This window comes from Cottoperca gobio, chromosome 8 (genome assembly GCF_900634415.1).
Source record: "Cottoperca gobio chromosome 8, fCotGob3.1, whole genome shotgun sequence".
Taxonomy (NCBI): domain Eukaryota; kingdom Metazoa; phylum Chordata; class Actinopteri; order Perciformes; family Bovichtidae; genus Cottoperca; species Cottoperca gobio.
The window spans coordinates 14,122,433-14,146,669 of record NC_041362.1 but is presented as its reverse complement, the minus strand read 5'-3'; the positions used below and the strand labels follow the sequence as shown (position 1 = coordinate 14,146,669).

The following is a 24,237-nucleotide window of genomic DNA, read 5'->3' as shown; positions in this document are numbered from 1 at the left end:
GCATGATACAGTCACACGTACACACTCTCAATGCAAACACATGCATGTACAAACACATAGTTTGAGACAATTCTTTTTATTTGAGCGAATATTTAAAAAAGTCTAATACTTTATTTTGATAGAATATTTGGATTTGAGCAAGAAGAAGATCAAATATATAAATGTTTTTTGTTTTAACTCATTTACAATTGCTTCAAATCTGCTGTCAAAATAAAGTGTTTTCTGAATGAAGAATCATCAGCACAAGCAGTACGTTGCTCATCCAAACAGAAACGTTATCAGTAAAGTAGCAGCACTGAGCTGATTTTCAGGGATAGAGTCATATTTTCTGGATTTAATATTCTGCATTAGATCCTGGTTACACCAACAGCTCCATGTGTTTTTAAGATAGTGCCATCAAATAGGACTTGCCATGTGTGATTGCAAAGGCATCATCAATTCAATCTGTGATCAATAACTGCTGTGAGATTATGTAACCAGGGTCTTAGGCATTTCTGCACACACAGGTCCAGTGCACCTGTGAGTTCAGATGTAATAACAGGTTAAAAACATTGCAGCAAAGTAAGAGTTAGATCTCAAACAAGTTCATTTTCAGATGGTACTTTCAGGCCAAGCTGTAGAGCCACTTGATTATAAATCTACCAAATTTTGATGCTAAAAAAAGCGAACAATCGACTAAGCACCACAGGTGTGATGATTACATTTTTTTGTATAGTTTTGCAGCTTGGCCGTTAAGTTAACCCGTCATTCTCGTCGAGTGTTCAGCCATTCCACAGCTGAGCAGATGAGCCTGTGTGAAGGGTGCAGAGATTCACATTGTATCAGCTCATCCACTACAGTTAGTACCTTGGGACAGAGCAGGGTCTGTCCACAGCCTGGCCACAACATGCCATTAGAATCTGACTGTAGATAAAACAGTGCTTGTCAGTGCTTTGGGTAATGTTCTCAGCATGTTTATACTGCTTCTTGTTTGCCCTGAGTCTTGTTTTGCAGGAACCGGTAAAGAAAAGCACCACGAATGTCAGGTAATATGAAAGCGGTGTGTATTTCCCATTGAACTGAATAATCAAGTTTGAGTTTACAAAGGATGATGTAAAGATGTACATTTGGACGAGAGTTATCTTTGTTGACTATTGTTAAAAGCACAACGTAGTTTGTCAAATGTATGTCAAAGGTTTCACCTTTTTACTAGGAAGTTGCTAAATAAGTTAAATGCAAATCCTGGTGGATAAATAAGTGGTGGTTAAATAAGTGGTTAAATAAGTGTGTATCTTTACAGAAACTACAGCATGAAAACTAAGGAACATTGCCAACAACAGAGTAAAAGGTTCTTTAGAGCATTTGAAGTGTATTGAATATGATCTGTGTCTGTTAGAACAACATCAGCGTCTGTATAAAGAAAACATAAAGCACCAAAACTCCATTCTGCTTCCATGTCTAATATTTCAATCCTAAACAGATAAAGTCAATCTTCTTCTTCTGTAAATATAAGTTACCTGAATGCTGGTGCTGGGGACTGAGCTCTACCTCCTCCAAAGGGTAGGGGGCGCTGGCGGGCCGCACGGGCCGGAACATGTAGCTGTCGTTAGGCAGAGAGTGCATCCTGGATACCGACATCTTCCTTGACGACAGCAGGTTCTGGTCAACGTACTGCACCTCTTCCTCTTCCTCCTACGGGGGGAGACAGAGACCACAGATTCCAGCACTGACTGTGTCCGTGTGCAGAAATACTGCCTATTGCAACACATATTGTTTCACAATGAATGCATTAAATGAAAGGACGTATTCAGAAACACATATCACATGCAGTCAATGCTACTTTCCTCCATTACACGCCGAACTACACTTCCAGTTTCAGGGTTGGTCAAGCTTCCCGACTCAAGAGTAAAGGTAAAGTCCTTCCTACCTCTCCAGGTGAATTTGGACACGGCCCAACATAAGTTCCTCCCGCCGAACTGTTGTTGGAGGTTGTGCTTAATTTGCGTTGCCTCTCCATAGCCATCTCCAAGGCGATCTCTGCATCCATCTCTGCATCCTCTTTCGCCTCCTGCAAATGTAAATGTTTAACCGTTGAAACCATCAAAAGAAGTGTCAAAAGTGTAATGAGACAGTAACCAATACGTGAACGTTATCAAACGTACGTGTGTCAGTCTTTGTACACACTTGTACATATTTACCAGATGTGTCTACATACGCATGTGTGCATTTGGTTCACTTTCTCGGCCTTTCTAGTTACTGTACCTTGTTGCTTTCCTCTAGATGTTTCATCAACACAGCCACCACCACATTGACCAGCACAAACTGGGCCATGAGCACAAAAGTGACAAAGTAGATTGGAGAGATCAAAGGCAGGTAGGTGAGACAATGGCGTTCGTGTGGAAAACACTCCCTTAACGTGTCCTTAAAAGACAGAGGGGAAGATTCAGAAAGAGAGAGGGAGAAGGGGGGGGGGGAGGGGGGAGAGAGAGTGCTGAGTGAAACAAAGACACACACACACACACACACACGCACACACACATGGATATGCAAAGAACAACTGTCTGTCCAATAAACTAGAAGCTATTTCACAAAGCTTTGAACTCTTAACTGTTTGATATAGAGCCTCATTGAGAACATTAGGACAATTAGAAATGTGGAAGACTTGAAGGAGAAACAAGGACAGTCGGAGTGATGTAGGGCAGCAGAGCGCGTGTTGAAGTTACAGCTGCTCTGTTTCTTCCTTTACCCACATTTCTACATCTGCTGGTGTAAACTGCTGTAACACTTCACTCTGTGTAGTGCAGGAGCTTGAATCTAAAGTTTAAATATAAATGTAGACTTTTTAAAATTGTGTATTTGTAACTTTTAGCCGTTAATGATGCTGCAGAAGCAAATACATCTCCAACCACACTATGTCGAACCACCGTCCCCTGCACCACTCCTATCCAAATATCCCATTGGTTTACACTTAAGAATGATTCTTCAGTATCAAGTGTCAACAGGCAGATCATGGATGTGACATTAAGGAACTGTTACTGTACATCCACAGATTGACCAGTTTCTTCTGGAATGAAATCAAAACAAATGCGTGCACTTCTTTGACATTAATAGCTAAATAGTTAAATATTCGTTATTCCGTGCAAAAAGACAGCCATGTATGTAAATCTGCTTTACGGAGGATTTTTGAACAGAGTAAGGGGGATTGTACTTGTTCTATATAAGTAAATATGACAATATTTAAAACAATATACCATATAAGTATATAAATGAATGCGTAAAAAAAGGAAAAAGGTAAAAAGAAAGTTTTTGGGAGACGACTTTTTATTTATTTTGCCACTGATTTGTGAGTTGTGACTGTCCTCTACTGGAAATGAAAAGGGCTGTGATTGTATTGTACTAATATAATAATATATTCATGAAGATGATATAAATCCACATCATTTACAACATTAGGTCATGAAAGATCTAATATATCAATAATAATATTCACACTATTAGCCTGAGTAGAAAAAGTTATTCTCAACATTGCTCTTGTCAGTTAGTCGATTTAAATATATTAATATTTGAGTCAGTTAAAGATGATTATATCAGCATAACTTTCTTTTATAAAGTAAAACTCAAGATGTGAAAGTGTTGACATTGCTCATCTCTAAGCCACTTTATTATTTCATAATTGGTTTTGGAGGTCATTGCTCTCTCTGTGGTTATGGGATAATCTAGTCATCATGAATGTGTGTGTGTGTGTGTGTGTGTGTGTGTGTGTGTGTGTGTGTTCATACTTTCATAATCCCATTCCAGTTGTCTCCAGTGGACACTCGAAACAGTGTGAGGAAGGCCATCCCAAAGTTCTCAAAGGTGGCGTGACGACTCAGACCCTCGCATGGGTTTTTTTCATTGCACTCTAATCAACACACAAACATGGACGGACGTCAGTTACGACACACTATAGACATGGTGGTTCAATAAAGCCAAAATAACAGTAAAAGTGAGCATAACTGATCATATATACGCCAGTGCCCTATTTAGAAAATCCTAATGCTTTAGTCCAATGAAAGCGGTGATGACTGAATACACAAACAGCTGCTAAGCAGTGTGTCCCTGTGGACATGGCAGAGGAGAGGAGAACAAAGTCTCCATCATTCTCAGGGTCAATTTGACAGAAAGCCCTCAGGAGCCTCTTTACAGAATCAAAACCGCCACAGAAAGATCTCTTCCTTTGTTTTCCAGCCCCAGGTCACATTAGCAGGAAGCTGGAGACACGAGACAGTCCTTAAAGTATTATGTACCTTGTTTCTTATTCTAAGGATCAACCACAAGGAGAAAAGTGAGAGGTGTGCAGCTGAGACGAACTGAACACGGCAACAATAAATGGAATCAGACGCTAGTCGTGAAGCTCTTATCATGCACAGTAAACAGTAGCATGATCAACAAGACAATGGGACAGTTTAAACTAGGTGACACAAAATAAAAACCAGTATGGATGAGTATTTGAATATAAAACTAGAAGTGTATCTGTTATCAGCCGTTCCTACAGCAGGCAGACATAACTTATTCTCCCCAAGTCTGAGTCATGGTCCAGTGGCAAGAGGGTGGAGGTGGAAATGGAGATTTATCTGGCCATAAAGTTTTAAGAGATCCGTAATTTGATTTAGATTCAAATTGAAATCTATTTAATACAAGCTATTGGCAATTAAGTTTGAATCCAAAGTTGAGAGTATTAACATTCAAACCCTCATTCCATCCACTCTCATATTTCCCTTGCCTCTGACCTTCTCTTATCTGTTCAGCCTTCTGCAGACACCACAGTCAGAGTGAGAGACTCAAACTCAAACAGTGTCGTCCAAGCCTTAGGTCTCCCAGAGGAATTTCAGATCTTACAATGTCTTTGTTTCTGTCTGAGAGCAGAAAGATTTCAAGAGCTAATTAAGCCAGATATAATTCACAGCACTGTGTGGAGCAGAAGCAGGATCAAACATTACAACAATCCTCAAGTGTTCATTCATCCTAAGCCTTTAAAAAGCACAAACATTGGAGGACGTCACAAGTTATAGCTTCTTGCTTTGTATTCACTGTCAGCTTACACACGATCGCAGGCCTCTGATGGAAACAGTTATTGCAAATGTTTCATGGGAAATACAAAAAAGGCAGACATTTGTTTTCAATGTTGGTAAAACAAAAACGCAACAGGTCATCATTGCGAACTCCCAGAAAACCTCTTGAGGCGTGAGAGAAAACGTCTAAGATGAGAAGAACATCCTGTAACTTGAAATGATGAGTGTGCAAAAAACGGTTCAACACAATATGATGTTGCGTATGGTGTGGAGTAATAGTTTCCTGATCCTGAACAAGCTGTGCTGAAATATTATCCACGTAACTTCTCTACAAGCTTGTACCAAAAACAAGATTTAAAGTGAGGCACAGATTGGGAGAAGATGGCGTTCGGCACATCTAAAAGCTTCTGTCAGAAAGTCAAAAGCAAAGATCTGAGCAGTTTTCCCAGCATGTCAAACGGGAGCATAATAACATTTCACAGCAACCTCTTCTTCACCAAGTTGTTTTTATTTTTTTCCCTCCAAGATGCCTTTTCACTAATCCTCTTGAGCTCTCAGAGAAAATGGGTTAGATGGAGCTGTTGATGAATATGTAAATAAAAGTGATCATGTAAATGTTGATCTTTTCCTGTTCGAAACACGTCTCTGATGTGAGAGCGGTGGAGAGAAAGAGAAACGGGGAGACAGATGGGGGGTAGAGATTTGACAGAGACAGGCGGGGAAATCTGCTGTAAGTCGTGACTGTGGTAGTGTTACTGGATTCAAAAACCTTCTCATCTTCAAGACCCTGGTGTATGTGAGTAAGTGTTTTTTTTGCCAGTAGTGTGACTGACCCAGTTTGCCAAAGAGCTCCACTCCCAGCGCAGCGTAGATGAAGAAGAGCAGCATGAAGAGGAGACCGAGATTTCCCACCTGGAAGCAATACGCATGTTAGACACCAGTGTAGATACTGCTTGTTTAAAGCTGCGGGGAATAGAAGACATCAGGATTTATTTCATTGTATTTGTTCCATATGACACTAATCTAACCGTGCATTATGACTGGAAATAACATTTTTACAGAAATGCCTTTGTAGTGAACGTTTTCTGTTAGAGATTTACTGTAAATATCAGCCTGACACACATTATTTTGCACGTTGACATTGACTTTGCTACTATTTAAACTTGTGATTGTACATTATTTTATTATTTGCTCCATGATAGATATATTCAAAGCGTTGTGCTTCCCAAAGTAGAGAAAACAGGCGATGGAATCTTTTCCATAAATGTTTGCTTTGTACTAAAAACCTGTATTTACATGCTACTTCATGTCCACGCAGGATGACTACATAAACTGCCTATAAGCCTGAATACAACATGATGAAACACACTCTTAATATTAACACATGTTTTGTGTTTTTGCCAGTAGGGAATCGCATAAAGCTTTGACATCTTCTATCAAAGTCTAATAGCTAAACTATTGACAGCAGTTTTCTACTTAGTACACTTAAGATTGTTGGACAAAGCCTGTGAACTTTATGCACCTCCCTGCGCCTGCATCATACCGTCAGAAAGTTCCCATCATGTTATCACATATACTCTGTGCCCTAATGTTTATATCTGTACACTCGACATTTGGAAAATAGCAGAACAATGGAGTCTGTCACTGCATGTGCATCATAATCTTTGGTGCAGCTGCTCTTTGCCTCTAAGAACTGTGCCAGGCAGCAGGAGGGAGAGACCTGAGATACTCCCACAACATCCGGTGACATCCTTTCAAAGGATCGTGTTGACAGGAAAAGCACAGCGAGTAACATCAGAGAGGAAGTCGGCTGCACAGTCTGACTCTGCATTTTAAAGGAATGCTGAAAGACCATCTCTTTGAATCATTCATTGTGCATTAACACATTTGACCCCAAAAGACAATGCTCAATAATGGTACTTCGTTTCCTGTGAGTTTTTATGATTGCGGCAAATGACTATATCCCAAGTGATGCGTTTGGCATTTATTATCATGGAGTGGACAGTTCTGCTGTAGAGAGGAAGGAGAGGGACCGTAAAGAATATTTTTAAGGTCAGAATTCCTTTTATGTGCATAGATATGACCCGAGTTAAATATTGATCAGAAAGCATCAATCTTTCAGAGAGCTCTCAATTCCGAACAAAACCTTCATATTTACCCTGTATTCATATAAAAATAAATAAAAGATCATGAATAAACCAAAAAACGAAACTCTTTTGTGTTCGAGACCCCGCAGAGTTTACCTGCGGCAGCGCTTGCATGACGGTATCCAGCAGAGATCGCATCCCTGTGGCCATCTTCAGAAGTTTCAGCACTGCAGAGACACACAGGAGAAGTCTTAAACAGCCAGCTGACACACCACTCAGTGCTGTGTTTATGTGTACAAGCCACGAGGCATCTGTGACATAATACTGTTAATTGACAAGAAAAAACAATAAACGTTTGGTTATAAAAAAGTGCTTCACAACATCAATACTATTGATGAGGAGTGTCTGTAGCGATGACCCACAAACTGACAATGACTGACTGTATGTTGCATATAAGATAAACAGATGTAGATTGATTTGTGTGTGTGTGTGTGTGTGTGTGTGTGTGTGTGTGTGTGTGTGTGTATGTGTGTGTGTGTGTGTGTGTGTTTCTACCTCGTGCTATTCTGAGTACTCTCATGATTCTGATGATGGTAGGATTTATGGGCAGTGCCGAGCTCATTTTCAGCTCCTCCAGAGTGATGCCCACGATCGACAGTGCCACTATAGCTATATCCAGCTGATTCCACCTAAAATACACACACACACACACACACACACACACACACACACACACACACAGAAACATGTTTCAATATTTTAGGCACATAGAAAAAAAACAAATACTTACCTGGATGTTGCTACAGTTCAGTGCCTGTGCGGCTCCAACAGACTTCCCTGTTGGTAAACTCAGAGTTTCTCCTATCAAGAAATATGGCTGAAGTAGTGAAGAAGTGTGTCTGTTGATGGTGATAAGTCAGCAGGTTGTTTAGATTAATTGGACTAATCTCTATGGTAGTGGGAAACAATTAGCCTATGCCTGATAAGTCTCCACCAGGGCACCCTGAGGCAGATACATTCCCTCACCACCCAATCTCAGTGTACTGAGAACAAGGAGCCGCACATGTACGCGGGAGTTATTTTTTTACACCACATAGATTCTAATTAGGTTTTACAGCTTTGTGTTACCTGTCTTTGAAGAACCTGTGTATGCCGAATGCCGCAAGTTTGAGCAGGGCCTCGACGACGAAGATGCAGGTAAACACGTAGTTACAGTACTTCAGAACCTCCTCTAAATACTGAACACACACACACACACACACACACACACACACACACAGGCAGATAATTATCTTGTAACTTCGCTCACACACTAGATGCTTGTTCATTTTCTGAGAGAAAAAGCTCTCAAGGAAGATCGAGGCATCTTTCCGAAAATACATCAACACATTTCAGATATTAAAATCAAAATGCTTTTTGGAAAAGTAAAATAGTTGTCGCTTAGCTAAAGCTAGTCAACCTTTCATTAAAATTAGAGAACAGCTAGACATGTACATACAACTTATTTTACAGTGGGCAAAGGGAACAAGCCCTCTAACTGTGTTAACATTCATTCAAGGAGCATAATGTTATCTGTCAGGTAAAACTGCGTGTGTCCATGTGCAGAAACATTACCTGCGGCTGATCGTAGTGCTCGATGCTCATGGTGAAGACGTTGATGCAGATAATGAAGGTGATGAAGAGGTCCAGGTAGTGGCTGGTGCACAGTGTGTGGATGGACAGACGCAGGGGAGAGTAGTCTGCATAGTAAGGCCTCTGCTTGGCCTCTGGATCACACAAACACACACAAACAAACAAACAATATGCAAAGACGACACAAGGAGAGAAAGGCATCAAAACGGAGACAGACAGCAAGAGTGAGCCTGTAAGTAAGTGTGCTCCGAAATGCAAAAAAATACACGTGTCCAGTGGTGTGCACAGGAAGGTGCAGGGGCTAAGGAAAGGGAACCACCGCTTTTTTCTCGAACTGCAAAAGTTAGATTTTTATACTTTTATTGCCTTAATAATATTACATTATGTTTGCCCTCACATCACATCAGAGGAGCCCTTGAGCAACCCGGGTGCCCCACTGGCATCTCAAGTACTTCCCTACTGTGTCCTTACTGTTACCCTTCTCACTGTGGTGGTGTCCCTTTTGTACATGTGTATTAATCACCCCTCACACAGTCTGTGCACGCCACTGCCTGTATGGTATGTTCAAATAAGAGAGGACATGAGAGTCACAGCTAGGCTATATTATTGTTTCGTAATTTGTAAACAGGTTTTGAATGTGTCAAATGTTAAAAGGAATCCCCCCCCCCCACACACACAAACAAAATGACCATTTGTAAATGAACGTGTAACCTTGAATTTGTGAAGACAACTTTACATAAACAGCAATCGCACGGACGAGAGAAGCTTTAGCGAGAAGGCAAGCGTTTGTGAAGTATTGTGCACAGGACTGGATACACGAGACTTGGATCGCACTGCACAAGTAGCGTGACAGATGTTTTGATATAGTTGTTGTTAAACGCGGCCCCAATTTACTTCAATTCATCATATTTTTTCTTTGCTCACCGTGGAGGAGTACGAGAAAAACGACGTTTTCTTCAGGAATTCAAGGTAACGCAGTGCGAGTAATTGATATATAAATGGTCATTTTGTGGGTGGAGGAGTCCCTCAACACTAATTGCAGTTAACTAGCTCAAATGATAAATAAATAAATACATATTAGAACTTTGTTGTTCCCTTTATTCCTCCCTTCTTTGGTAAATAGATGCCCGACCCACCCTGTATTGAACTCAAGGGAGTGGCAAACAGTGATCACTCTCTCAGAGAGCTCCTTTAATGGGAGCATTATTGCAAGATGTATTGCCTCTCTAATAATTATATTCTTGTCAGGGCAGAGAGGTCTCTCTCTGGAGTCTGACCTAAGTAGGAAGTCTCCATTAAAACCCAGACGACAGATTAGACTTTCTGATAGGTGTGTCGCTCCTTCTTACAGATGCATTACAGCCTCTGAATAATAAAAAAGACTTTAAGAAACTGAGCAATATGTCACGTGATGTTCATTAAGCTTAAACTCCCCCCCAAACTAAGACTGTGTACTCACATGTCCGTATATGACGAGTGATGATTGATTTTGTGGTACGTGCATGTTTATGTCACCGTCCCGAGTTTACACCATGCCCTGTCTGTCTGCTGCATGCTTTGATGTACAGGGTAATGTCTATGGTTGAGAGGGGCTGCGCAGGGTACGTTCAACAACACAATTAGTAAGTAAAATCTTAAATCTGTCTTTTTTATATCGTTTCATTGTTCAAGTAACTCAATTCAAAGGTTGTAGGGCGTGACTGTGTTTTTGAACGTACACTGGAGCCACTGTTCTCTTCAATGACACCACGACAGTCAGTTTAAACCCCTCACAAAAATCTCAATAGTCTAAAACTTCTCTTTATAAAGTAAATCTTCTTTTGATCGAGGAGTAGAGTGATTGGAGTTAGAAGTTTTTCTCTGAGACAGCTGATTACATTACATTTGCCTGTACTTTTTTAGCAGTTTTAGACCAGAGAGACACGTTACTGTGATGAAAAGAGCGGCGCTCTGCTCACACCTTATACTTCCTTGTAATGCACTTCTGTGATTGATGTGTTGGGTAGTTGGGTATAATTCAGTGTTGTAGCCAATTGGTGGTGCTCTTTCAGTTTCAGACAATAAAAGCCATGTGCTTCTACCAATTTCTTTTTTCCAGCTCAACATATTACCACAATAAAAGAGCAAGTCCTCACAAAACACCGCTTTGTAGTGTGAGCATTTGGGCTCTATGTTTTGCAAGGGGTGTACTCTACAAGCTGAAATTAACAATCGTCCTTATCTAACAAACTTAACATCTTCTAACAGCTCTATTATTTGCAGGTATAGCAGCCAAAATGTCTGCTATGTTTCTGAGTCTGCCAGTCAAAGCATGTTTACAGGAAATGTCCTTCTTCTACCCGTGTCGAGAGACGCCGCGGGGGTCGGGGTTGTGCATGCACCTGGAGGAAGGGAAGGGGCGTTGGCGTTTCACTGATCAAAATTTTGCTAGCAAAATTTCCTGAGACGCATGGAGGAAAACAGCAACCTCGATCGGCTTCACATGCATTACTTGTTCTAATTATTTAAGAGCAATGGTAATAAATACAGGATTTGGTCTTGAAGGATACAATTTAAGCATTTTTAGAAATTAAATAGAGACTAGTCAATACTGAATTGTTGTTATAGTAAATGTTTGACAAATTTTGCATGCAATGTTAGGGGAGGGTTGAGGGAGGGCTGCAGTCATGCAGTAACATGCATCAGACTGGCGTAGCCGACGCCTTCTGTCAGTGATCCATCACTGTTTGCGTGAGCTAGCCAGTCTTCCAAACTCTCCCTCTTTTTTTTTACTCTTTATATATTTCCCTGTTTTCTCTCTCTGTCATTCTCTTTCTCTTTTTTTTTTGTCAGGCTCTGAAAGCAGGCAGTGCTCAGAAAAATAGACTACCGACCAGCCCCTCCATTCTCCTTACTCCTGCGCTTTTTCTCTATCATTTTGAGCCTCTTCTCTTCCCGCAAGCGAGTCTCCTCCTCTTCCTGGTCCTGCCGGCACTTGTGGAAGTTCTCCACCACGACACCGACAAACATGTTGAGGACGAAGAAGCTGACGATGAGTAGGAAGGAGATGAAGTAGAGCAGCATCCAGGGGTTGTGGTTCCTGACAGGCTGAGAAGAGAAGAGTAAAGATTGAGCTTTTTGAAAGTTTGCTTTCAAAAGGCACAAAAAAAGCACAGAACTATGTTTTGCTCCGAGTGCTTTTGACCTGGTTTGAGCAGGCAAGTGACACATATCCCAAATTCCACAGTGCAAAGCCTCACAGTATTTTATCACATACAGAAAATCCTTGGGTGACCTCGAGTAAACTTTCCAGAATTCAAAAGGAAGTTTCCACAGTTGATAATATCACAAATGAAAGCTTTAGTCCTTTGGTTTGTGGTCTTTAGATTTATTATGTTGTTGCCAATAAGACTCCACTATTTTAGTACATTACACCACAGGCAGTCCAGCAATCTGAGGTCAGCCTCATCAATTGAAGCTTTAAAGTGCCTGCTGTAAACTCACCTTTTAAACCTTGCTTTTGCTTAGAATCTGTTATTACTACACCGCAAATGTTTAACTTTCTTTTTCACTTCATGCTCCAAACGTGTACTGTGTACTGTTTTTAGGGCAGGTAATTGCACATATTGATGTCAAAGTTTCCAATGGATGTTATAGTGCCACCGTTATCTAACTTGTTTTACAGTCGAAATATATCAAGCCTTTTTACACTGCAGTTTTATTACCGATGATACTAAGTTAGGTGTGATATTTAATTTTCTGATATTTTATATGCAACTCCACAGTGTGCACTTGCCGATGAGAGTAGGCTTATAAAAAAAAACTATGATCATGAATCGCAGTTGTTTTGCAAAACGGTTCTTTATATTATGTAGCTAAGTGACATATAATGTGTTGTATATTGTACGAGGAGAGAGGAGTGTCGGTGTGGTTCCTCAATGAGGAGTAAAATGAGTTTCCATACACACAGGATTTGAAATTGATCAGGCTTCATATTGCTGAAACGTTTGACGGAAGTTCTGCTTGGGTGACTCGGCACATTCCTCGCATCATTACCTGTTGGTCCACTCCCACTGCATCCAGCCCGTCATACATGATGTTGACCCAGCCATCCTTACAGGACAGCACAAACAAAGACATCAGAGCCTGGAGAGGAAAAAGAGAAATAGGTGAAAACACAGGAACTTCTCTTGTCCTAATATTATCACGCCGAGAGACTCGTCACAGCGCAAACACTGCGTCCATGATGATTAGCGGCTGCCAGTAGAAGATGCATACGCAGTCTTGAAGGCTGAGTTGATAATTGTTTGTATATAATACTACTATTTAAATGTAGAATCATTTTACTTTTAACAAAGCAAGGTAGACAGCTACACAATATTTTAAATATTCTAAACATAAAGTACATTTTTAAATTGAGATATTTAAACCTCCATCTGCAAGTGTCTCGTGCTGGAATGTAAGACATTACGGGTCATTTAGCAGACGCTCTTATCCAGAGCGACTTACATTGAACTAAGTACAGGGACAGTCTCCCTGGAGCAGCTCAGGGTTATTACCTTGCTCAGGGGTAATGGTGGCAGCCTGGTATTGAACTCCCAACCTTCTAGTGTTTTGTTTGGAAGGCGTAACACTAGGCCACTAGGCCATGAAAAACCTAAGCCACTAATGTATTTAACACTGACAATACTATGTGCACTGTTGCAATAAAAGAAGATTATATTTGAGCTGTTTTTGTAGCTTACATCACACCCTGTCAGTCTCAGTCCATAACTCTGTACCTGAACCAGGTTGTCAAAGTTGTACTTCCTTCGTATCCAGCGGTAGTTGGCCTGCAGACAGTCGGACTTGTTGGTGACATTCTTTGTGTCCAGACCTTCACAGTGGTAGAACTTCCCCTTGAACAGCTGCAGAGACACAGAGACAGAGAGGTCTGCAGGGCTATTTGGCTGCCATTCAAACATTATCTCAATTGCACCGGAGCGTATGGCTTTTTAAACATCCAACTATTAATGCCAGCAATGAAAGGACGTTTCATTGAGCTCATTCTTATCGAGGGTTTCCCCTGAGTGCTCGGCTGAAAGCTGGCCTGAGGGTCAGGTTGTCCCTTTTCACACTTAACCTAATTGTCATTCTTTCAGAACTCACAGTCTTAAGGAACAATGATCCATTGGACATTCAACACACTTCCATTCCCCCCTCAAGCCACAATCACATATGCAGCTGTTACGACACTGACATTTATGCTACAAAGGGAAAAGGTTTTTTGTCCTTGAGCTTAGAAAGTGGCAAAGCAAAATGCAGCACCTCTCCCTAGCTCACATGTCTATGTTGTGAAAGTGTGCCCCGTTTAAGGCAAGCCCCGGTTTGTTCGTGTTACTGTGTGGGAATGAGGACTACCTGCACCCCCAAGATGCCAAAGACAATGAAGAAGGCGCAGCAGATGAGGACAATGTTCCCGATGGGTCTGAGAGAGGTGATGAGCGTCTCCACAACCAGCTTCAGTCCCGGAGCTCTGCTGATCACCCTGGAATATACAAATTCCAGTTTTAAAATCCATTAATAAAAACAATGCCTTAATGTGTTCATCAACAACATTTTTCTCCATGACTAAGACACATGCAAGTAATAGAAATAAGGTTGGATGCTTCCTGTATGTGTGGTGCTTACATACAGACATATTCACACAAAGCAACACCTTCACACACACACACACACGCAGAAATACACTGTGTACCTCAGCGGGCGTAGCGTTCTTAGCAGGCGTAGGACTCTGAGGATGCCAAGGATCCTGTTTCCGCCAGTATAGGCCAGAGAGACCAGAATGTCGACCAGAGACACAAACACTAACAAACCGTCCAGAACGTTCCAGCTGGACTGGAGGTAAGTCTGCTTCCCGAAGCAGAAACCCAGAGCTAAAACCTGGCGAAACCATTAAGGAATTAATTAAACACCGCTTAAGCTTTCAATTAGAGATGAAACAAGGAAGTTATTGATTTAGAATTTTAGCACAAAGTACAACTTTTCACCACCGATGGAAAGAAAGCAGTTGTGCTTACCTTGATGGCCATCTCTGCCAGGAAGATCACAGTGAAGACGTAGTTGGACACACTCAGAAACATTCTCTCCTAAAGAAGAGAGTGAGATTAGTATTAAGACATATAAAGATAATGAAGATGGCGTCGAGGACTACACATTTTCTATTAACAACAGCACATTTTCTCTTTAAATGCAGCAGGAACCAGACGTGGTTTTATACAGTCAGCCCGTTCATTTAAAAGAGTCATGTATTGGAAATGGAGGATTTTGAATCCTCTTTTAATTTAGACATCGTAGTTTCAGGAACAGTAGGCAGCTACTATACAGAGTCCGGGTGTCGAGTGCCTCGCTCAAGGGCACCTCGGCAGTGCTCAGGAGGTGAACTGGTACCTCTCAAAGAGCCAGTCCACACTCCACACTTGGTCCGGCGACACTCTGGTTCCCAAGCCAAGTCGCTACGTACTGAGCTTCTGCCTTTAGCCTTGATGTCTACAGTTTGTCTACTGTTGTAATAAATCAGCCTCCAGTCAGCTTAATGTGCAGAACGTTTGTGTTACACATTTGACCACTTTGTAACCGCTGGAAAATAGACGGGGCATCCTCTTTCAAAGGAAGATAAATATGAGCAGTTATTAAGCTGAGCATACAGCTGAATACACCTACAGAATAACAGCCTGGATGCTATGTTTTTTCATGTTTGCTGTAAAATATCAACCTGCAAATAAGTAAAAAACACATCAGTAAAGAGTGAAGCATGAATCGTTCCATAGCCAGTGTAGGAAGTTGCATTTAATAATAAGAAACGTGTAAACGGAAAAGCATTTAGACACCCCAGGAAGTGAGGGTGTGTGTGTGTGTGTGTGTGTGTGTGTGTGTGTGTGTGTGTGTGTGTGTGTGTGTGTGTGTCTTACCGGGCTGTTAAGCTGTATATCAGGCCTTTCCAGAGCAATGGTGATGCAGTTTAGGAAGATGAAAACCAGAACCACATGGTCGAACAATTTGTGAGAGATGACACTTTGGCACCACCCACGCAATCTACACAAATGCAAAACACACAAATGCAAAACACACACACACACACACACACACACACACACACACACACACACACACACACACACACACACACGCAAAGAGTCATCAATAAAATGTCTATGGTCGGTTAACGCTATTGACCAAACAATTAACAGTGAGAAAGCAGTAAAAGTGAATAATAAATGAGAGAGGGGAAGTGAGATAATTAAATAAAACGATGAGAAACAAAGAAGAGCAAAGAGGAAATGGGGAGAATGATAGGCAATTGAATCTAGAATAATAAAGATTGATGATGACATTTTGAGTTGCGAGTGTGAGACTCACATGCTCTCTGGAGAGAACAAATACAGATTCCAGTCTTCATGCTCTTTGCACCAGCGGGGCTTCATGTTACGAAGCTCTTTTGTGAACCAGTGCCAGAAAGAACTCTGCAGAGGTGAGAGGTCAGAAGTCAACATTAACACCAACACTTTCTTTTTAATTCATCATTACATGAAATTATCATAATGTTTATTGTCAGCGGTGAAATTATTACTTCTATTCACACCATAAACAGCAAAAAACACAGTCATTATCATCATTTATATCAGTAATTCTGATTCTAAAAATGTAAAATGCGCAAAACATTGTTTATAAAAAAGGTAAATAATCCTTTAATCCTCACCAAAGATGGATGGCTGCCCTCTAATTTCAGTATTCAAATTATTATTTTATTATTTTCATGCACCTGCAGCCACGATAGTTCAGACTGAGAAATATAACTGTTAGTATTTTATATGTACTCATTAAAAACATGTTTAAAAACTGACACACACAGTATGAAACCCTCGACTAGAGGAAGGCGGTTTGTCTGTAGAGGAACCTCAACTGTTCCCATACAATTCTTCAATATTAGCATCAATATTAGCATCAGTAGCTGCAGTGGGGTTTCACTTTATCCAATCAACAGTTAGACCAGAAAAAGCATTACAAAAACAATGCATAGTTTAATCTGAGTTCCCACAGTGTTGCTGATGTTAGCCTTTCCTTATTTGACTCTACAGGGATACAATAAACAAATGTTTTTTGAACAAGTAGAGATGGAGAAAGCTGGAACATAACTCCCAATTTAGCTAGTGCACAAGCACAATACATACTCATTACACTTTCTAATAAAACAAATAGAAGAAAGCTTAGCTGCACAGCTTCTGTACTTCAGGATTCTAATTAAAAAAAAGCCCAAAGTCAAGACTCTCAGCGAGCTTAATGGGCAGACTGCCACTTGTCTGTGTGCATTTGGGTGTGTCCTACTGTATGTGTGTATGTAAGGGTGTGTATGAACTGGATGAAGAGAACCTGCTGCTCAGATATCCTTGGAGCTCAATTCCATAATCCCTGACATAGACACACGCAGAGCAGCACACGCATATACACATGTCTAAACTGGCACGTCAGACACACACGCACTGGTGCAAACACACACGCGTACATGCATACACTGGTGGAGGATCTGTTTTAAACCTCCTGTTTTCAGCGTGCCCAGGGAGAGGCCTTTTGTTTCAGTGGATTTCGTGGCTTTATAAACTCAATTTGGAACCAATAAAACTATCAACACTGTCGCAACAGAGGTCATCCAAAACCATCTGGGAATACACTCTTTTCCACTTTACGCACACTCGCACACAAATGTGCAAGCACACTAATATTTTGTTTGCTTTATTTACCCACTGAGAAAACAATTACTGCCCTAGCCAATCAATTACAGCGTGACAATTAGCGTCCCTCCAGGCATTGCAGTGTGAACACAAAACACATTATAATATCTCAAAGTAAGAGAGAGACAAAGGGCAAAGAAGACAAAGAAGAACAGAGTGAGTAGAGAAAGACAGAGAGAAAAAACAGAAATAAAAAATGCAAACCGAGTCGGAGAGTGCAGATTAGGAGATTAAGAATTTACATAAGAGTGCAAAACCACAGAGGCACAACTGCTCAACGAACTTGTCCCCAGGCCTATGAAACTAAATGTCTTGCTCAGTCCTGTGCATGTAATTATAAAACAATCCACAGTGAAAATAAAAAGCCTATACACACCAGGATATCAAACTGGGGACTTTTAAAACTGGTCAAAGACCTCGCTGTAGATATTATCTAGATATTATCTTGAAAACGTTGACTCCTTTTAACTTACTTCATCTTCCATGTCATCGTCCGGCAAGGAGTCTTCCTTGGGGTCAGAGATCACGATGGGGTCGTAGGTCAGGGTCCTCCCGTTACAGTCACCGTACTCCGCTATTACGGAAGGGGAGAGAGTGGACGCCTGCAGAAGCTCCAAGGTCTCCGGACGTAGTCTGTCGTTTCCCCCGGCCTCCCCCTTGCCCTCCGCGCCATCTTCCTCCTCACCTCCCTCCCCAGACAACAGGCTCTCCCTCTCTCCGCTGGTGTCTCGCCTTTTGAGGCTCGGAGCTCTTCCCAGACTGTTCCAGCTGGAGCGACGGCTTCCCCATGAGCGGGGAGGAAGAGGGGAGCGCCGGCCGGGACTGGAGAGGCTCTGGAGAGACAGGAAATAGGGGTAAGAATAGTGTGTTGCTCTGAAAGTGTGCGTGTCTGAGCAAGAGTTACAGTAGTTTCATTAGTGCTACCTTAGGGGGGTTGGGGAATTTGGTTATTGTTGACCTTTGTTATTACACATTTTAAGGATTTCAGTCTATTCTGCAGTCAAATGTGTCGTCAGTCTCTTAGAATCGAAGACAAAGAGCTGCTTTCTTGAGATATTTTCCACAGGGGTTCCACGATGTCCAGTTCGAAATGAAACGTAGACAAAGTATAAGCAATCATTTCTGTGATTGATTGCTGGATTTTCCAATAATTGCGTCCCTTACTCTCCAGTAGCTACAGTAGTTGGCTACTGGATCAAATTGTGATCGATCCTACTGGCTTGTGAATGGATTGAATGTTTGATACAACTCACCAGAGAATGCTGGTCATACGCAATAGGGTCCATGGAGGTGGAGCTTCCACGGCGAGAATCCGCATGACCGCTTCCTGCTTCGGAAAACCCCAGTCCCACGTCGCCATACTGAGGCACCCCGTCTCTGTACATGAGCTCCTCTCCAAGTACGGACTCGGGTCCCAGAGAGCTCTTAGGAGTGGGCATGGGTGTGGCTGCAGTACGCATGATTATCGGAGGAGCCATCGAGCCGCGAGGGTCAACATGACCGTTGGCTGTCATCATCAGAGAGTACATTTTTAGCTCTGTGGAGAAATAAAGTCGTCATTATTATCACCGTCATTTTTATTCATTCAGTTTGCAATTAGTCAGTTATGGAACAATAAGAATAGAAAGAAAAAAACAGCACGATTTGAGTTCAATTGATTCATCATTCATTTAACCTTTAACCATTTAACCCTCATTTAACCTACCAGTGTCTCTGAGCTGCTCCACCTTCTCGTCCTCCTCAAAGTTGTCTGATTTCTTCTCATCGTCCGACTCCGAGCGATTAGCATCACCCTACAACACAGAAGAGTTTATTTTCTTAGAGTTTACAGTCAAGATTTCAGATGCAAATTGAGAGTCCGGACCTGCGGCCCTCAGACGGCTCCTTTGGGAGTTAATTAACAGTGAGAGAAGGACCTCATACGGCATTCACACAGTTGTGGATGAGAGATGCTCGTTAAAAAATTAGACATTCATCTACTCTGCTCCCCTGGCGTTAGTGCCATAATTGTAAGAAGTCTTCTTTGCATTCGGAACTTTTAATTTGCAAATTGAAAAATAACTGACACTTAATTATACGCTGTACTACAGTTGTTCTCACCTCAGCCTGGAAGCCCTCGACCAAGATGGCCACAAGTAAATTGAAGAGCACATAGTTGCCGAATGTCATGAGAGCAACAAAGTAGAGAGCGGCCCATGGAGAGGTGGAGGCCATGCCGTTATACAACACCACATTCCAGTCCTCCTGGGTGAGAATCTATGCATTGAATGAAACACAAAGTCAGGTTTAGAAATATGTCTACGTGTGAGAGTCCACAGATATAAAGACGTGGAAAAGGAAAGAACAGAAGTCATAGAAGAAGAGAGACAGGGACACAGCTAGTGGGCAAATGAAGCACTATTAGCCGATACAGCCCTCGTGGGTTTTATATGCTTTATAAAATACTACTTTTATTGCCATCATTACACAATACTTCAACGTCACACACATGGGATTACCACAAAGTGTACGTGGGCGTGCGTATGTGTGTGTGTGTTTGCGTGCGCCCATGTTTAAATCAATGTGAGTGATGAAAGCATTTAGAAACTAGGACGGCGTTCATGATGCAGCATGAAAGCTTATTTCGTCTCTGCCCACTCATTAAACACTGTGGCAGGAAGGAAGGCATTTCACTGCGCTGTCTGTGCAAATGTGTGTGTGTGTGTGTGTGTGTGTGTGTGTGTGTGTGTGTGTGTGTGTGTGTGTGTGTGTGTACTGTAGCTACTCCCCAGAAAACTATAATAAGTATATATAGTGAGCGTAACGCCTTCATATGACAGTCAGCTCTGGATAAAATGCTTTTTCAGCATCATACTCCTACACACACACACACACACACACACACACACACACACACACACACACACACACACACACACACACACACACACACGCACACACACACACACACACACACCACAAAGACCGACAGTCCACTGCATTCTGTGTTCCACCTTTCTGCTGACGCATCCAGTATAGAAAAGAAGACAATCTATCTGGAGCAATTGAACAATATCTCCACATAGGGAGAGCAAGAAATAGAAAGCATAGTGAAAGAAGGTGTGCATAAACAGAATTCCTCATTTCACAGCATTTGACTAATGAGCAGAACTTGGCAGTTGAGCTTGGCATGTGCACACACATACACAAATACACACATTAAAAACACTCCAGGCCCAGTTGGACACTTTGATTTGGGATGGCCGAGGAGTACACATCGGCCTGTGTTGGGATAAAAATATACACACACTAGCACACTGCCCAGTTTAACTACACCGTATGAAGGGTTTGATGCTACGGCTGACATTTTTTTCCTCCTGTCATACTTGGGGCTTTTTTTAGAAGGGAAGCCACTTACATAGCTGTCATTGCTGCACAAAAGTTTTTCAGGCGATCTATACATGCCTGCCAGCCTATAGTAACAAGCTGTCAGCTGGAACATTTTCATTTTCTCTGACAAGTAATAAGTCACTTTTGAATCACATGCTCATCTCAATCAGTAAGAATACACAAAGCAGTTGAACTGCAGATAGACAAACTAGAATTAAAAAATGTATTTGAAGAAAGTCTATGAATATCAAGAGAAATCTGAGCAAACAAAAGTAAATCTGTGCATTGGAGCCAGTAGAGCCTTATAAGCATTATAGCAGTGTAAATGGAAAACTAACCTGGAATACAGTGACGATGGCCCAGAGCAGAGAGTCAAAGTTCTTGCGGTCAGGGATGGTGTCTCCGTTCTCCATACGAAGACTGAATTTACAGCCAAAGAGATGCATACCCAGTATACTGTTGAAGATAAGTAAATGTAGTCATCCTTTGGGTGTCATAACAGATTGGGAAGATGGGTTTGTGTGCGTGTGTTTTGAGCGTGCATACCTGAAAGTGAAGATGAAAAGCATCAGCAGCATGCAGAACGTGGCCACGTTGTCCATGGTCTTCATCAGCACCACCAGTTGTCTCCTCAGGGCTGGCAGGAAGCGAACCAGCTTCAGAACCCGCAGCAGACGAAATGTTCGCAGGACTGACAACCCACCGTCTGCTTGACCAATTATCTCCCACACACTGAGAACCACAAAATACGTCAGAATAAATCTATAAAAATTACAACTTTACAATATGTATGTATATATATATATATGTGTATTAAGTTGTTTTGAAGATATTTACTTTGAGTAAGTCAGTAGTTATGAAGATAATTTCCCTTCAGTACCATAAGTAACCCAACTACACATCAAAAGTTCCTCTTATCCAATATGAGCTCTTTCAAACTCATTGACAGCCACACAGCAAACCTCGACTCGCGGCACTGCTGCTCCTGTGTGATCCATCATGAGTGTGTCAATCTTAGCTATAGTAAAGATGGATGCTGCAGCAGTGAACCTGACACATGAAACTGACAAGCTGGAGAAGAAATAAAACCGGGGGTGGCTCAAAATCCAAACACAGTTGTCTAAGTTGTGAAATGTACACTGATTTGAGCCATGGTTTGAGTGTCTTTGCATTGTGTTGTTGCTTTGGGGTTTGAGGATAGCATATATTATTCTCATAAAGATATATTATTACCTGATGATCACAATGACGCTGTCGAATATGTTGTAGGGGTTCCTGATGTATCCAAACAATCCAAAAGCAAGCAGCATGAAGCCCATCTCCAGGACGAACATGCTGGTGAAAACGATGTTACTGATCTCTAAAATATCAGTCAACTCCTCGGGCTGGGGGGAGAGAAGCGAGAGACAAAGCAAGAGGGAAGGCAGGAGGACAAGAGGGATGAGGAAAGGAAGGAGGTAAGAAGGAAAGGAAGCAAAAGTGAGAAAGCAAAAGAAAGACAGAAAGAAAATGAAAGAAAGAAAGCAAAAGTGAGCCAGCAAGCAAAGGAAAGAAAGAAATGCAGATGGACATACAGAAAGAAAAAGAGAGAAGAAAGAGTTAGTTAATATCTCAAACTCTATTATCCATGAGTTGTAAAACCCTGTTTGTTCTTGAGCTAAGACATTATCAATCAAGTTCAGAGCTGCAGCCACCTCGAATCAATCAAATGGGACCAACAGCACCGATCCATCAGTGCTGATCTACTCCACTGACCTCACAGTACAGTCTGTGAACCAGCCAGATGTAACCGAGGGTGCTCTCATAAAGCATGGAGTCATGGCTTTTTCTTTTTTTTGGGAAAACACAGCAATTTTGTGCTCTGGTAAATGCATCATCCTCAACTTTTCTTTATGGAAACGTCTTGCCAGCGCCGCATCAGTGGTTTAAATGTGCTGGTTTGAATTAAAAGCAGTGCCTCGGGTTCTACTTCCTTCAACATCCATTCAAATCAGAGCATCGAATGAACCATTCAAAGGTAACCATAACGTTTGATGCTGGTCTACGAGGCTGAAAAGAGATCCACAGTTAAAGTTACAATAACTTATTATTGTGATGATCTCTTGTAATAAACTTTTACTTTCACTTTACGTTGTTTCATGATACAATGTTTGAATAACTGAATCACTCCAAAACCATACATTCTTATAGTGTGCCTCACAGTTTGTAAAGCCTTTTTAGCTTGGGGTCCCACATTTTATTTTCATGTCACGCATGGCAGTCTCATTAAAGCGCATTGTGATTCTTTTCATGTGGGGATCAACCAGAAAAAGACCATTTTGTGTCCCGGCCCAGGGCTTATAAAACCAGGCCGACCCAATTCTGTATTTATAAACATAAAATAAAGATAAGGGTTAACCTTCAGCCTGGGTCATTGTGCATTTGTCAGGACTCTGCAGAAACATCCAGTGTTGACTTTGTGTTTGTTGTTGGTGGACATTTTAGAACAAGTTATGCATATAAATATGTTTCATGACGCTGGAATCAAGGACGTAAATGAGGGTTTCTCTTAATTATTCAAAATGAAAATAAATCATATTTATGATGAATTCCTTCATGTACACTTGCAATATTTAAATACAGGTGTATGATAGTACATTCTGATTAAAATCACAACTTTTTACAACCAATTCAAGCTACTGGTGCTTGTGCTGCAGTACAGCTGAGGGTCATGATCACAGATAGAGGGCGCCATATCCCACTCCTCCCCCTAACCTCACTCCAACCCAGACACCCAGACACTCAGACACTCAGACACTCAGACACACAAAACCTCCTGTGAAGAAGTAAACTCAACATATTGTACAGTCACCTTTTAAGACTAGAAGGCGTTGAGTGTGTTTCCTATTGAAAAGAAAAGTGGTGGAAAGTGAGTATGTTTACTTAAGTATATGTTTGGGATTCTTTACTTGAGCATTTCCATTTTATTTCTTTACTTTTAAGTGTTGCTCGCACATCTTTTTCTATTTACTTTTACTTTTTATAGTGTGAAGTTGCTGCATTTACTTGAGCAAATGATCTGCATACTTCAAAAGATACATTTTGAGTGTCCTGGATGTCGCTGCATGACAAAAACTAATTAAGCGTAAGGCTTTTTGTATCTATTTCAATTTCATGCATAATTGTTGTTGGCTAAATAGATCAGTGTATGATTCAATTTTGCTAAGTGATCCAATTTTATACTGTTATTGGTAAACACACACACACACACACACACACACACACACACACACACACACTCAACATCCTGAAACCGAGCCTGTCTGATCCATTGCTCGATTGTCCTTATCCACTGCTGTAAAGGATAAGTGTGTGTGTCTGGGTCAAGCCAAC

The 24,237-nt window shown here is 41.4% G+C and overlaps 1 protein-coding gene across 1 annotated transcript in view; it reads right to left on the bottom strand.

Annotated features, from left to right (window-relative positions):
* The window catches only part of cacna1ha (calcium channel, voltage-dependent, T type, alpha 1H subunit a), a 113,897-nt gene that overhangs the window by 5,840 nt on the left and 83,820 nt on the right, over positions 1 to 24,237 (bottom strand). Inside the window, exons 12-35 of the mRNA XM_029437042.1 lie at positions 22,099 to 22,250; positions 21,412 to 21,597; positions 21,204 to 21,321; positions 19,597 to 19,752; positions 19,202 to 19,289; positions 18,750 to 19,033; positions 17,970 to 18,329; positions 16,127 to 16,230; positions 15,679 to 15,802; positions 14,788 to 14,856; positions 14,466 to 14,650; positions 14,129 to 14,255; positions 13,510 to 13,635; positions 12,785 to 12,874; positions 11,623 to 11,836; positions 8,732 to 8,883; positions 8,246 to 8,355; positions 7,673 to 7,806; positions 7,274 to 7,344; positions 5,864 to 5,942; positions 3,759 to 3,880; positions 2,242 to 2,400; positions 1,907 to 2,047; positions 1,497 to 1,671 (exon numbers count right to left, since the gene is read on the bottom strand). Coding sequence (XP_029292902.1) covers positions 1,497 to 1,671; positions 1,907 to 2,047; positions 2,242 to 2,400; positions 3,759 to 3,880; positions 5,864 to 5,942; positions 7,274 to 7,344; positions 7,673 to 7,806; positions 8,246 to 8,355; positions 8,732 to 8,883; positions 11,623 to 11,836; positions 12,785 to 12,874; positions 13,510 to 13,635; positions 14,129 to 14,255; positions 14,466 to 14,650; positions 14,788 to 14,856; positions 15,679 to 15,802; positions 16,127 to 16,230; positions 17,970 to 18,329; positions 18,750 to 19,033; positions 19,202 to 19,289; positions 19,597 to 19,752; positions 21,204 to 21,321; positions 21,412 to 21,597; positions 22,099 to 22,250 — 3,526 coding nt within the window. The remainder of the gene's footprint in view (positions 1 to 1,496; positions 1,672 to 1,906; positions 2,048 to 2,241; positions 2,401 to 3,758; positions 3,881 to 5,863; positions 5,943 to 7,273; positions 7,345 to 7,672; positions 7,807 to 8,245; positions 8,356 to 8,731; positions 8,884 to 11,622; positions 11,837 to 12,784; positions 12,875 to 13,509; positions 13,636 to 14,128; positions 14,256 to 14,465; positions 14,651 to 14,787; positions 14,857 to 15,678; positions 15,803 to 16,126; positions 16,231 to 17,969; positions 18,330 to 18,749; positions 19,034 to 19,201; positions 19,290 to 19,596; positions 19,753 to 21,203; positions 21,322 to 21,411; positions 21,598 to 22,098; positions 22,251 to 24,237) is intronic.